General features: G+C 39.6%; 1 protein-coding gene across 1 annotated transcript in view; it reads right to left on the reverse strand.

The window, feature by feature from the left end:
- akap6 (A kinase (PRKA) anchor protein 6) overlaps nt 1-16,269 on the reverse strand; it is a 220,964-nt gene that overhangs the window by 88,435 nt on the left and 116,260 nt on the right. The window contains exons 14-15 of the mRNA XM_026151733.2: nt 14,025-14,155; nt 3,866-3,986 (exon numbers count right to left, since the gene is read on the reverse strand). Coding sequence (XP_026007518.2) covers nt 3,866-3,986; nt 14,025-14,155 — 252 coding nt within the window. The remainder of the gene's footprint in view (nt 1-3,865; nt 3,987-14,024; nt 14,156-16,269) is intronic.

The following is a 16,269-nucleotide window of genomic DNA, read 5'->3' on the forward strand; positions in this document are numbered from 1 at the left end:
ACCTGTCTCCGTAAGTCTCAGCGGTGGAGAAGGAGAGAAACAGTATAAGAAAGCGACCTTGGACCGGGCGAGGAGACGCTGTTGAGCTCCGCATCAATATTTTAGCGGTAGAGTTGACACATCAAAAAAAAAGAAAAAAAAGAGAGAAAGACAAAAGAAAGAACGAGGGAGAAAGGAGAAGAAGAGAATGCCCAGCGATTCCAGAGTCATCCAATATTCATGCACGCATCATCGCTGCCATGAATATTCATATGGAGATGAATATTTAAGTGCAACTCCTATGGAGAAATTAGGTTCATCTTTACACTTATCAATAATTTGCAGGCCAGGTGAGTCTCATCGGCCACTAAATAAGTCATGTCTGCACGCACGCACACAGACGTTTGAAGGATGGGAAAAAGAGTGGAAAACAACACAAAGTTACATGTCTGCTGGTTCGCAGCAGTGCCTTGTGGGTAAGAAGAGAAAGAGATGTCAGCAGTTTGATCTCTAAAAACAGAGTATGTGCACGCAGTTTATCTATTACCATTAATGAATAAACATGCGTACAGTTGCATGGTTGACACACACGTTAACTCCAAAATGTTAAAATGTCCAGCACCAGTAACACTGCTTTGTTTTGGTTATTGGTCTTTTATGTCCAATGTGAACTATCATGTACCTATTTTTAGTGTATTTTTTGCACCAATCCCTCTGATCAAATATTTAGCATCTAGCCAGAATAAGCCGGGGTTTTTGTTTACTGTGGTTTGTAAATAAAAGAAACCAGTTTAGATCCATTTCAATACTTTATTTAGTTGCAGCTCACAGTGACAGAAGCTCTTTTGACAATAGGCAGTATTTCACAAATGAGAAATATTACTGCCGTTAGAAATACCCCAAACCTCCAACTGAGAACTAAAATGAAATAATTAATCACTACGAGCACTGTGACATGAATATTGTACAGCTGAGACTGTGAAGTTAAAAATTTAGTCAAGCCTGATAATGTAGAGCCTAGCCCAGGAAAGACTGTGAAGTGCATTAAACTGGAACTGGGAGTGGATTTAGGTCCACAAGGTTCCACTCCTTGGAAAAACCCACCTAAAGTTTTTGTCTCGATTTTTAATCCACCCAACCGTTTTTAATATTTCCAACCTGACACTAGTGAAATTAACACATTGATTCATGAACATCTGCCAATTGAGTGAATCTGAATTGTACACACATGGCACCAGCTCACACATACCTCAATATTTCATTTACTGTCTCTCAAAATATGACTTACTTATACTTTTTAAACTGTTACACAGTTTAGGAACAAGTATATTTTTATTCGATTCCCCTTTTCGTGTGCGTGCGCGCACCTGTGTGTGTTTGTAAGCATTTAACCCTCCTGCCATCCTTTAAAAAACTCACACCCATCACCCTAGGGACCATTCTCAGCCACGCCATAAAAAGACCATATATCCATATTTTATTCCACTTTAAATTAGCCAACCTTGTAAAACTACTTCTCCCTGAAATATTCATGTAAAGTTTTAATTATATTTTCGTTGTTTTAACCCTTCAAATCCCAGTGTTATTACATGAGCGCCCTGTGTTATAAGCCCCAAAAACCAAAAAGCGAAACTAAATATTTCCACAAAAAACCAGTTGAAGTAATATGTGATTGTCATTATAAGTAGGCCTTTAGATGGACCAAAGATTGGCACCAACATACATTTTGACCTGCCATTATTTTTTTTGCATTTTTTTTGCAATTTAAAAATTAAAACTTCAAGGCCCTGAGTCTTCATTGACATCCAAGAAAAGAAGAAAAAATAAAATCATATGATGATAATTTGGGGTTGAAAAATAGCGTTTATAATGGAAGTCAATGGGCAGAAAATGGTCCCCAGGGTGATGGGTGTGGGGATTTCTGCTGCTCAGCCATTTTAGGCTGATTTAAGGAATTCACACTGGAATATTAACATTGACAGGTAAAAACTATCCTGTGGCAAGTTTGGTTATATTCCACTAAACACAGTGGAAATGGCAGCCATTTAACACATAGCAGTGGCACAAAAAGGTCCCAAGAAGGCAGGAAGGTTAAAGGACAGAAGAGCACAATTCAGAAATCTCTAATCGTAACACATCCTGTTCTTCTGTGTTACTCATCTGGTGGCAGTGATGTCATTACACAAACACACAATCTCTCTCTCTCTGTCACACACACCCTTCTCTATGATATGGTTATGAGGGAGGCTATGCCTTGTAATCCTATTCTCCTTGGTGAGGATGAAGACGGGTGTATGTTTGTGTGTGTGCCTGGCTAGAAAAAGGAGATCTGAGGTGGAGGGAGGATTAGGGCAGGAAAGAGGAAGCCAGCCAAAGTGGGCGGGCATTATTTGCATCAAATACTTATATTTTCTACACAGTTACATGTTTTCTTTTTATATTGAGACTGAAGTCAGTGCTGCTCCTCCATGATGGAAGCAGAGCAGCCGATGGGCCCTTTGTGAATGTTTGGAAACATGTGAAGTCTTTCTTGCCAGGTAAAGTTGTAATAGTGCCTTATCTCCATCACCTCCTGTTTTTTATTATACAAAACAATTTGAAATACTTTACTTATTCATCGCATATTTGGGAATTTCATTTTTTATTCTTTACTATGTCTAATTTTTTATTCTTTTATTCTTTTTCTCTTATTAGAAGTTTGCTGTGTGCCTCCATGTCACATCTATAGCACAGAGTGTGCTGAACTAGATGAGAAAGTGACTCCAAACTGAGGCATCCAAGAGTGTCATAATAGGACCGTGCTGTGCCAGTTGTGAGCTATCTTATCATACTATAAAAAACTTTGTACAAAATCTTTGCACATCGCTGAATGCATCAGCTTAAAATGAACATACTGGCTGTTGAGATTGATGTAGCAACTGTAGCCTCAGCCTATTAGTTAGTGAGATCAGGTTTTGTGAACTCATCCTAACTCATCCTCCTTTTTGACACTAATGGGACCATCATTTACAAACTGAACATCATGTTGCATTCAGAAAAACTTGAAAGACTCTAGTTTACTGAGGTCTTAAACAAAGACTCTGAAGGACCATAGACATCTATACGATTAGAGTTCCTTCTAGAACCAGAGAAGTCACCCCTGCTGGCCATATGAAAGAGTCCAAGCACTTGTACATTGGCTTTTCAGACATGGAAGTTACACTGATGTTTCAGTATACTGCAGCCTACTTCTTAGGCTGTTTTTTTTTTTTTGACCAATAGCCTTCATCTCTAAGTATGTCTGTTTTTTTGTTATATCACTAAGTTCTTGCTGACAATGATTTAAAATGCACAAGGCTACTCTATTCCAACAGGGCATATGTTCAGTTTAACACTGATAACTTTCACTACATTGCTAGCACAATCACGCATCAATTGGGTACAAGTGTGTACACTGTGAGGGCAGACAGTAACTTGATTACTTGTTTTTTCCAACCAGATTATGAAGAGTAAGTCACACACTTGTTGCCATGTCCCTCCGATGCAAACTGAAAAGTCCAGACTTGCAGGTTTTATGTGCACATTAAGTCTGCTTAAGAATATCAAATAAAGAATATCAATTGTTGCAGACCTCAAAAGAGTCCACAGAAGGTGCAGACTTCAATGAGTTCTCTGAAAGGATTACCCCTAGTTACACTATTATGGACACTGTAGTGTAAAGGGAAGCACCATGGCAGTAGTTTGATACACAGAAACAACCATGGTACATTTCATCTCAATGCACAGTTTTCCTTCATGGCCCAGCGCCCACAGGCTGGATATTTGGAAGAAGCATCAGTCGCACTGGATGCAGAAGTGTCATGTCTATTCACATGTACTGTGAGTTGGTGAAAGTAACACTATTTACCTTGAAGAGGTGATGTCTCTGCTCTTCTGACAGCATCAGCTGATGACTGTCTGTTACCATGGCGTCCATGTCCATCAGCCAATCCCACAGCTCCTGGTATTCAGCCTCAAACTCCTGCAGACTGACAAAAGGAAGTGAGAGAGAAGAAAGAGTTAAACTGTTATAATTAAATGTTTGTTTTGCTATGATTCATCTTGTCTATTTTATTATTTCCTTTATTATTGTAAATTTTTTTTGTCCTCCGGCAAAGGGAAACGTGGATCTTGTTATATTGATAAAACACATGTCTAAAAACTGACTGACAGATAAAGTTTGCTCTACAGAAAAAGACAACAGAAGGCAAAAAGAAAAAAGTGTCAAAAAGCAAAACTAAAATGCCGTTCCAGGGAGTATTTCATCACATTTTACAGTTGTGGTCATAAGTTTATAGATCATGTGCTTGAATGTCATGGTAAATTTGGGATGTTATAGAGTTGGTTCACAAGTTGAATTTATTTTGAACTTTCTCAAATCCAACACGGTCAGAAATACGTATATATACACTCCCACTAATATTTGGTTAAATGTCCTTTACCAACTTGCACCTCAGCAAGATGCTTTTGGTAGCCACCAACAAACAACTGAACATTAGACCACTCTGTGTGGCAAAGCTGACAGTTCATTTAAATTAGTTGTCTTGTGAGATTATTATAGAAACAATTATTTGATCCCCGCTGAATTTGCAAGTTTGCTCACTTCCAAAGAAATGAACAGCCTGTAATTTAATGCTAGTTTCATATTAATGGAGAGAGACAAATTATCAAACTAAAATTCAGAAAAAAACACATGACATATAAGTTATAGATTGATTTGTATGTCACGGAGTAAATAAGTATTTGATTACCAAGCAAAACATGACTTGTTGGAGAAACTGTTGTTGGTCTCCAGGTTTGCACACATGTCAGGAGGGTTTTGGTCCTCTCCTCTTTAAAGAAACCCTCTAAATACTTTTTGGTTCTTGACTGCCACCTAGCAACTTGAAGCTTCAGCTTCTCTACAGATTATCTGAAGGATTGAGGTCTCTAGACTGGGTAGGCCACTGCATGACCTTAATATGCGTCTTCTTTCGCCACTCCTTTGTTGGTTTGGCAGTATGTTTTGGGTTACTGTCATGCAGGAAGACCCATCCACAACCAATCTTCAGTGAGGCTGAGGATAGGCGGTTCTCATTCAAGACTTTACGATACACTGGCCCCTCAAAGCGGGGAAGTCGTCCTGTGCCCTTAGCAGAAAACCAACCCCAAAGCATAATGTTTCCACCTCTGTGCTCGACTGTAGGGATGATGTTCTTTGGGTCACACTCAGGAATTCTCTTCCTCCAAAGACGGCGAATTGATGCCAAAGAGCTTGATTTTGTTTTCATCTGACGACAACACTTTCTCCCAAGCCCTCTCTGAATCCTTTAGATGTTCAGTGGCAAACTTAAGATAGGCCTGGACATGTGGACCTTTTTAAAACGTATAAATTCCATGAGCAGTAATGTCAAAATGTTTAAGTTGCCTTAAACATTTTAAGTTAACACAAAAAACCCACTATGTGTTTGTTTCCACTCACAGGTATATTATTAAATAGCTACTGAGAAGAGAGACATCCTGGATACACATTTTGGTCGAACCAAATGGCAAAGTTTATGTTTAAAACTTTGTGATGATTCAGAAAAAATAACATCCATGCTCCTGCTGACATCTTCAGCAACTGTATGGGTGTCTTAGAAAGATATTTAGATATTGTGTTCATGACAGTTTATACAATCAGCACCCAGGCTGTTTAAATTTCTGTTTAAATTTTAATTTTGTAAAACTGTATTCAGACGTGGTTAATATTGTTGGGTCTTTAGCTTACAATATACAATGCCTCGAGGCGCCTAGACGCTACATAAATAAAACTGAATTTAACTGAACTGAAAGTGTAGTACGATAAATAGTCTTACACCCTCACGTCTTCTGTCATCCCCCCACTTCTTGCTGCTTCATCCCACTCCCTTCCCCATTCTCCTTATCCCAGATTTCACCCCCACCTCTCTCCATTTCACCTCATTTTTCCGACCTCTCAATGTCATGGCTTTGCCTCCCACATCCTCCTCTTGCCCAGAATTTCTCCTCCACCTCTCTTTTTCCTGTTTCCTCCTCCTTTTCTTGTTTCCTAGCACTTTCTCTAAATCTTTCTACCTCCCTTTTTTTCTCTTAACATCGTTCCTTTCCTTACTCTCTAGTTCTCCCTCCCCTTTTTCAGCTCACTCCTCCCACTATCACCTCCCTCTTCCCCTTCCTAACTCATCCTCTCACCTCCCCCTTCCCAACACAGGATCACATCAAATATTTATGCTGCTGGAACAGGGGCCGATTGCTCAAACACGCGCATTACTGTCAGCCGTTTTGTTAAGGTGCGTGTGTGTTTATTATTTATATATTCACTGGCTTTCGGTCTCGGCGGGGATCGCCAACATGTTTCTCAACATTAGCGGTGAAATTGTTTGGAATTCTCCGGTCGCTGACGACGACAGTTTGACAGCTCTGTCAGACCCACAGTATTTCCACAGTGACTCGCACACAAGCACACACACTGCACGTACATGCCAGGCAAGGCGACCACACATTAAGAGGTGCTCTCTGAAGCACACACATGAAAATCACTCAAATACACAAACACACACTTACTGAAAATCACAGTTACCCAGAAAGCCGCATACATATTCATCACTTAAAAAAGGAAACACACTACAATTTGATGTTCCATCAAAGTAGGGAGAGTAAACTATGAATGAAATTATGAAAAAAACAACAAATACAACAAAAAATACTCAACTCTCTACCATTGTCTCCTACAAGCTACAAAATTCAAACTATTAATATCTTTGGAATGAATGCATGCATTTATGGGCCTGAATCAGAATACTTTATTAATCCCTGAGGAAATTATATACACGTACATATTTTTACATCTGTTGTTATGCAATATAGACCCAATAAGTGAGTCTTAACCAAGGGGCAACCTCTGAAGCTGAAAAATGAAGCCAATGCTACATGCATACAAAACTGCAGTTCTACTCACTTTTGGGGCCCAGCCTCAAATGGTTTGAAGTGACAATTTCATATTAAAATGCCCAACTTTACAACCTTAAATGTATATTTACAGCTTGGCACAAAAAATGGATTTAGGATAGGTTCCCTCTTCATAACTTCTGCGAATTTTGAAATCATCATTGATCTGAATACTGGAGTTGGGGGCGAGGTGGCAATACCTGACTGGGACACCTGTTTGACTACAGGTCGTAGAGTACCTGAACAGTGTCAGTAGACAAGTCCATCAGTTCTATTTAAACTACTACCACAGCAATATGCTTGCAACCAAACACAGGGAGTTTTTTCCAACTGGTTGGGCGATACAGATTTTTTCCCTAAACAGGGACAGGTTCTTGCCAGGGGATCACTAACCAACCTTACGTGACTGGGGCATTAGCAATCATTTTCGTAGTGTGTGGCATCAAACTCCAGCAACCACTCGCAACCAGTCAGAGAATACTCGTTGTTCCTTCAAGACCGGCCGTATGGTTTCAGACCAGTCTCTAGGCCTGCATGACTGGGCATTATTCATTTGATGCTACACTGTCACCATGATGTTCACATGTACAAACTGGAGGACAAGTTAGCATCACGTGGTTATTGGTCATGTGTTTTCAAAACCTTAATAAAATTATACTTCCTGCATCTTGGAAAAGTTTACTTCTGCTCCCACACATAAAGAACTTGTAACTATGGCATTTTCTGAAATATTTATCATGTTAATTGCTTCTGTCATCTCAAGAATACTTATGATTAATAACCACTTTAACCTTTCCTCGTGACTGAGAGTTTTGCATGTAATAATTTTGTGTTATTTTGCACAAACTTGTTCCCAAAGCTTTCTGTTCTTATCCTGTTCCCCACTTTTCAGAAATGACCTTAGTTTATTCTGTGGTTTTTATATCCATCACAATTTCGAACTTGTCCCCATTTTCTGTTTTTACTTTCTAAAAATTGTTTTCTTCATCTTCTGCGGCTTTTTTCATAACTCCTTTTTCCTGCTCACGGCTACAGAGAAATAAAACAAGATTTGCCAACATTTTTCCACCTGTTCCTCCTAACTCCCCCCGCCTTGATCTTCTGTTATTTTCATCCTATCCTTTCCTCACACCTCCTGTCCTCCACTGAAAGTGATTCTCCGTGAAATAAAAGCTAAACCGAGGAGAAAAAAGCAAAGCAAGCAAACGCTGCTTCCTTCCCCCAGAGGCGGTGTTCCTCATTATGCGCTGAGCAGAGCGGCCCTTTACTGACTAAGACAGATGAAGCAGATACAACACTCGTACAGATTGTTTTCTCTTGTCGTTTTTCTACCTCCCCTCCTCTCCTCCATTTCCGTCTTGTTCTCACACTAATGTTAACTAAATGCTTTGTAAAACAGTATCTCACGGGGGGTGGAAGACGAGAAAACAGACAAATCGGAAAGGAAGGATCGACGAGGCGCCACTGTGGGGCTGCGTTCAACACCGGGATGGTTACAGAGTGTTTGAAGTGTCAAGTTCGTTTTCTGTCACACTGCGCTGACGGAGCGCACAAGAGTATTATAGAGAGCCTTTCTGACATTCAGTCACCTGAGGAAATTTGAATTATAAGGATCTATTATTCATTTCTACCTCAACATAATTCCAGTCAACACTGGATATAAAAAATTATGTGGATAGAAAGTGTGCAAACCTACATGGAAAAACATACTGATATCTACACTAGCTATCCAGACATTTTTCAATAATGAAATAAATGTGCATCTGATGAGATTAAGTAGTTAAATGCCATGTGTTTCAGTGTAACACTGACCTCTACACATCCTATACGTCTGTATTTTCTATTTTCTACCCAAACACAACAGAGAATGGCACACAGACACTAAGCAAAGGAATTTGTTGGGCCCAGCTTCAATCTGCAATGAAGGGAATATGACAGGAGTGTCCAACGCCAGGCCTCGAGTCCCGGTGTCCTGCAGGTTTTAGATGTGTCCTTGATCCAACACAGCTAATTTAAATGGCTAAATGACCTCCTCAACGTGTCTTGAAGTTCTCCAGAGGTCTGGTAATGAACTGATCATTTGATTGAGGTGTGCTGACCCAGGGCGATATCTAAAACCTGTAGGGCACCGGCCCTTGAGGCCGGGAGTTGGACACCCCAGCACTGTGACAACCAGATGGACAAGTTAATTTTCCTGTGTGATGCTATGTTAGATGTTGAAGTTCTGTACTTCTTTGTCTCACAGCTCCAGATTCCTTCCATATGTCCTTCAGTCAGTGTTGAGTTTTATGTGAGTGATGTGAAATACATGCTTTTCAAAATAACTGCTGTAACATTGTAACCCTGTAAAAATTTCAAGTTCTGAGTTTCTGTCTTTCCTTTCTGGTATTTTGTACACAGCTGTTTGAATAAAACTATATGGTGATATACAGCTAAATGCTCCGATATCTGGCCGTGAGGTACTGTTGAGACACCTTGCTATTGATTATTGGTGTAAAATAGCAGGTGATAGTCCACCCAACTGAAACTTAAAATGTCTTCATGAGGGGCCTAAAAAATATATTGGAATCTTTCATTTTTAAATACTTTCTTACTGATTTACTCTTTTATGTATGTATATATATATATTTTAATGATCTGTGGTGTCATTATTTTGAGACGTTCTTTAACTAGTATTGTATTTTAAACAGGATTCAGGATAGATACCTTGTTGCTAACTAAAACACTCTCGGTGTCTTTCAGGCTTAAATGGACAGATTTGTTATCATACTTCACTTTCTACTTCCCTTTCTCTCTCTCTCCCTGTCGCCTGCTGCTGCAACGCCGATAGCGGCTGTAACTGCTGTCTCTAATTCATCATCCTCCATACAGCAGAAAGAAGAGAGCAAGGGACATAAGGCAAGAGGAGGGAAGGCAAGGCTCTCAGAGAGAGAACGAGAAAGAGGAGAGGAATGGAGAAAGAGGAAACTGGAGAAGGTAACAATAAGATGAGAAGACAGATATTCTAAATAAATAAAAGTAAAGAAGAGGATGGGAGTGGTGCATAGAGGAAGGCAACAAAGTAGTTACACTGAGAGAAAGGATGCAAAATAAAGCAAGGTGAGCAGGAGAAAAACATGAAGAGAAATGAAGAGGTAGCAGAAGGCCAAGAAAGAGGAGACAAAGCAGAGGTCAAGGAAGAGCAACTGGGAAAGAGCAGGAACAGAGGGTGAGGAGGAACGCAGGGAGCGATGGAGTGAAGGAAGAAAGGATGACAAGAGAGGAGGATGAAGCGATAGAATGAAAGGTTGAATGAGTCATATTGGCAGCCGTCACCTTTCAGTCAGAGACTCTGCTGGATTTATGAGGTGATTCACTGACACTCGCCCAGTCTAATGGATTCATCCTACAGAGACATTAAAATCGAACTGTCGATGAAGAGCAGCGCAGAGGCCCGTGCTGATATTCACACACTTCTTCATTCATCCATGCTAACGGGTTCACCCTACGGAAACATTCAAATCAAGTTGTCCACAAACAAAACCCGGGTGCTTAATCAGTCATTCACTCACTAATTTATTATTTTATTAATCTTGGAAAAGAGCGTGGTGCACAAGTTTAATTTATTTAGACTTTTGTGGACTAAAAACACTGACTAACACGTCGTACAATAGGAAAGTTCCCTAAAACTAAACTAAAAAACTAAAACTAAATGTGAAAAAACAATTTAAGTTAACTAAAATAAACAAACTGAAATGATTTCGTCAACTTGGAAAACTAAATAAAATAAAACTATAGATGAAATGTTCTTAGTCCTGTTTGCCTGACGAGGCATTGATGGACGAGTTTATTGAGACTGTGAGTCAACTCATTTCAGTTTAATAGCAGTACTGATTTTCCTAAATCTTGCCTCTGACATACAGTATGCCCTCCATTACGTTAACAATTCAAAAGATTAAAAACAACACTGAAGCTAATAAAAACTGAAATAAAACAAAACCGTTTCAAATAGTAAAAACTGAACAGAAACAATGATTAGTCCTGAAAAAGATCTAAAATGCCATCTTCAGCTACCAAATGGTTGTAGACAGCCATCAAAAGTCTGTGGTTAAAGTAGAACTGGATAACAGAGTTTTAAGGTGGTATCACTGTTGCCTCACAGTCAGAGGGTTCTGGATTCAGACCTGTGTAGGGTCCTTCTCATTCTTACATTAAGTTCATTCATCCATATATTTACAAAGTCTAAATCCTCTCTCTGTTTCTCTTTTATCACAAAGTCATTAATTCCTGCAAAGTCAAGTCACTCAGTCATTCAGTTAAACATGCATTTGCTTTCAATTCTAATGTTAGTCCTTCGTGTATTCATGTTGGACTTTTTAAGATATAAATATGTTAAATAAGGTAACAAGTGAAACCAAAGTACTTATTGGTATTAAAAGTATGACTTTGATGTATGTATATATATATATATTTCTGCTCTGAAAGGTTTCATGTCCTGATTGGTTAGAAGCTTGGACATGCCTCATCTTTCCTATATAAGCATTTAGATTATTTTGAACATAACAATAAGAAATATGAAAAATAAAAATTGACTTTTAGTTACTTTAGTTACTACAAAAAAATCTATATCTTCCACCCTTACTAACTTTCATTCTGCTAATAATTTAGAATTGAGATATTTTGCTTGAGATTAGTGAATAATTCCGTCTGACCTTCATTTTCTTCACAACTGAACCAAAACCAAAAATCTCAACAGAATGAAACTCACAAAGAAAAACATGTAACATCCAATTAATACAAAACGCATCACACACACCACTGCACTGGACAGACAGACACACACACACACGCTCACACATACCCAAATGTAAATGTGAAAGGCAACAGCTAACATATGAATAACCAATTAGAGCCCGACACATTCAATGTAAATTACTGAAATATTACGCCGCAGCCTCAGAGGGCTGAAAAACACAAACAAGATGAGGCTTTCATTTACATTTGTGCTGTGGGTTTTCACTCTTTGCGCACAAACAACTTGCGCATGTAACAACTGTTATTTAATTCAAGTAGAAGACAGTCCAGTGGCACTGCAGTGGGTTTGATTCGTATATGTGGACACTTGCACAGACAACGCACGCACCGCACGCTTCGCGGAAGCCACCGTGAAGTCACACTGACAACACCCGCAAAGTCTGCAGAACACAACATGCTACAGACTCAAAGGGAGTAATTTAAGCCTCAGTTTTTTTATTTGCATACACACTACTCAGTGTATGTTGTCATTTTCTTTTTGTGTGTGTGTGTGTGTGCGCCCTGTGTGTGAGTGATAACTGCAGTGAGAAGCTCCTCAAAGCCGGGGATGAAACGCCGACAGGCAGCGTGACCAAACACGGTGCTCGCCGAGCCGAGCCTGGCCACACCAGATTACTGCTGTTAACGCTCATGCTCTGTGTGTGTGTGTGACTGCGTTTAGCTGCATGTGTGTGTTGTCTGTTATGTTTGCCTGTGTCGCTTCTATCACAACAGACAACACTGACCTGCTAGTTTTCACTCTTATTATTTTGCACTCCATTACGCTCTGCAGCTTCTGTCCTCTGCACGTTCAACACACAAACTCGAACACCTTGTTTAACAGGCCCAATAAAATGGTGGAACTTCTAAAAGTCAGAACAAAGGACTTTAAAGTGGACCTGTTATGATGATTTACAGCTCCCTGGATTTTATTCTTGGAATACACAGGAGCAGCAAGAAAGAAGTCCTCGTTTGTCTCCTATTGGGCCTTAGTTCATTGTTTTAGCTCACTTCCTGTTCCCTTTGAGCCACTTTTCTTCTAATTGGCTGCACATCACAAACAGAAAGTTTGAACAATGGTTGGCACTTCTGTGCTCACAGGCTTTGTCCCTCAATTGACCATAGGAGGGAAATTCAGTTTTATGAGTGCATAGAATTTCTACAGGGTGTATGAAAAGAATCATGTGTCTCCTACAGGATATATTTTTTAAGTAATGGACACAGAAGCTTGGGGTAAATTTCAAAATACATGGCTGAATATAAAGTTTTACATGCAAAAACTTTATATTCACTGTTCACAGAATTGGTGGTGTCCTGTCCAGGGTGTAGTGCACATTTGGCCCTAGTTGGGATAAGCTCGAGCCTATATTACACTAAATTAACACATTAAACTGATGGTTTAAAGTGGTCGCTTAGTGTCTTACGGTTCTGTAGTACTTGCATTGATCCCTGTGACTTCTCTTAAAATCTCAGGGATCACCTCTAAAGTAGGGAGCTGTTGTTATCCTGGCTTGATAACTTTTAAATTCTATATAGAGAGACCGTCTGATTCTCATAACCCCAAGAATGAAGATCCTCAGCCTAGTCATGCGTCAGGTTTGAGGTTTGTTAACCAGTTTGCTAAATTACCGTATTTTTTGGAGTATAAGGCACACTTAAAATCCTTTAATTTTCACAAAAATTGACAGTGCGCATTATAATCCGGTGCACCTTATGTATTAATTCTGGTTGTGCTTACTGACCTCGAACCGATTTTATGTGGTACAAAAATCTGTGAAAATGTGTTAGTACGACTTTGGTAAGCCACGAAGCTGCACCGCATGATGGATTGTCGGAGCATTACGGCTACCGTAGTCAGGAGCCTCACGGAGTTACTGTGCTTCAACATAATATTACTCTGTGTGTATAAGGACCCCAGAATGGCACCTATTAAGAGACATGCTTACGAAGCGGATTTCAAACTCAAGGCTTTCAGTCATGTTTTGTTTCGCTTAATGCGTCTTATGTATGAAAATAGACCTGTTGATTAATATTGCACTTCATAGTCTGAAAAATACGGTAGCCTAGTGGTGGATGAACTGTAGCCCAGGAGGTCAATGAATACTCTACCAATTCGATTCTGAGTGTATGCGTCATAATTAGCACTACACGAATGTGTGTGTACATGAGGGATGTGGGGAAGTTTTAACAGGTCCTCCCATAGTAGACATGCATTTGTTTTACAAAATAGAGCACTGTAAAGCAATTACGGAAGCTAACAGAAAATTACTGATCACTTATTCTGTTGTTTCCTGTTGTGCAGTTACCTGTTGTTCCTGGCCAGGTGATTGCCGCGCCTTCTGTTGGTGGGTGAGGGGTACTGCAGGCTGCTTAGTTTGATAGCCATCTGCTCTAAGGCCATTCGCTGGGCTTCGCACTGACTGGTGGTCTGCTCCGCCTGGAGAAAACAACAGAACACAGGGGTATATATTACCCAGACTGAATTATTTCTTACACTTCTTTGGTTCATTCTGAGATTGCGTTCACATCAACATATTCTCTGTTATGTTTGTTAGTTGTACCTTGCTATAACCTATGAGGACTGATATGCTGTTTCCACGATATGCTGTGGATGCTGATGATAGTTCAAAGGGCTTCATAACAATCAATATAAGAATATTAATGCAAGAAAAGAAACTAAAATACCTCTTTGCAATGAAAAATGCAACTTACAGGTTTGATTAGCAGCTTCTTTTGAGATGTTTTTAACTGTTTTGAGAGAATAATTTGTGACATTTAACGCTCAAATGAAAGGGTTTTTAAAGAATATTTTGCACTACTGCTGAATCTTGAGATGATGTTGTTTTATAGTTATTATAAAATTCCCTTAAGATGTCGTCCAATACACTGTTAATAGGTTTCTGCACTGTAAAATGAAGACTTTTAATGCTACATGGAAATTTATGTTTTATGTTTTAGTCGATTAGATAAATAAATGAATAAAACCATCCATAGAATTTAAAAATAAATAAAAGTAGACCCTATGCTGGTAAACAGTCTAATGTCAAATAATCTGTAATGTTACAAATTAACACTATGTCTATGCATGTCATGTTCTCAGTTTGCTGAATTGCAGGTTTTCCATGAAAAATTCCTGCCTTTCTCTGGTTTAGCACTTCTGCAAAGACCCCTCGAGCGTAAGACTTTTTAATACATTCTAAGGTGAACTTAATTCAGTGCTTCTTACAACGTACAAATACCCTGTCTTAAATAAAGACCAAGATGACCAGAATCAAGGTAACACAGTGAGCCTTCTTGAAAGCGAACAGAACGTGTGTGCATGATGAAGTCGGCGGTCTGAGTGGGATCATCTTCCACTGAGTGTGATTAGCTGTTTATTGCAGATGAAGGAGATTCGGACGTGGCGCGTTTTGTCGGACGTGCCCTTTAAAGCCCTGCAAGCATTCAGCAAGCCACTAGAAACACTCTCCATACTTATCCTCTGCGTCAGCTGACAACATACACACGCATCTATGAAACGGCACGTACATGTGTATGCATATAAATGTACATACACACACAAACATTTCACTAACACAGATCACCCATAAAACCTGACGCACACATTTAATACGAATTGCTTTTCTCTGGCACAAATTACCCCTCATACACACACTCCTATCAAGCTCGCACAAATGTTCCCATAAAGCCACACATGCGCACAAATTGACCATCAATTGCTTCACACACAAAAACAAACATATTCACACATGGAGCATGATTCGCTGCTCTTTCTCACAAATTATCTTTCTCTCTCTCTCTCACACACACACACACACACACACACACACACACACACACCACAGCTAGTTGCACTCGGTATCCAGACACAATCATATAGAGGCACTCAGAGCGCCGCTCAGATGTAATTGCATACAAACTATATGGAGATGAGGCCTCAATTGAACCAATGAAGGCAGAGTGAGTGTGTACAAACAGCCCAATGTGCACACATACACACATATGACCGCCTGCTTTTTCCTCATTCAGTAACAATCTGAATAAAGTGTTGTCGCGTCGAGTTGCGTTCGCCGTCCGATCTACTTAGCGGACTCGACGGAAGGATCTGGAAAGGTCATCCAATCTGTAGAAGGCAGAGCTGCTCAATCAGCGAGCTAATAAACAAACCGGCAATACACAATCAACAGCACTGTCTGTGTTGAGGTGTGTTTGAACGAGAGAATATTCTGTTTGTGTATGTGCTGCTGTTATAGAAATGAAACTAACTGGAGCCTCTCGGAGGAAAAAAAACAGAGTTTATCTAAATGTCTCTCCACTTTCCTTCATTACTTCTCTCTATTTCTGTCTTGGTTGCGTTTGCAGACTGTTTGCTGGCTAGTTAGTCGGTCAGTGAATCAGTAAATCAGTCAAGTTGTTCATTAGCTGGTTAGACTGTTCTTTTCTGTGCTAATATGTTCCCTCAGTCTATAACTTTGAAGCCAAGCCAAGAACTACATTTAAAAATTGCCTCATTTATGTAAGCTTTTTGCACATTTATCAAGTAAATTACTG

Source organism: Astatotilapia calliptera, chromosome 19 (genome assembly GCF_964374335.1).
Source record: "Astatotilapia calliptera chromosome 19, fAstCal68.1, whole genome shotgun sequence".
Classification (NCBI taxonomy): Eukaryota; Metazoa; Chordata; class Actinopteri; order Cichliformes; family Cichlidae; genus Astatotilapia; species Astatotilapia calliptera.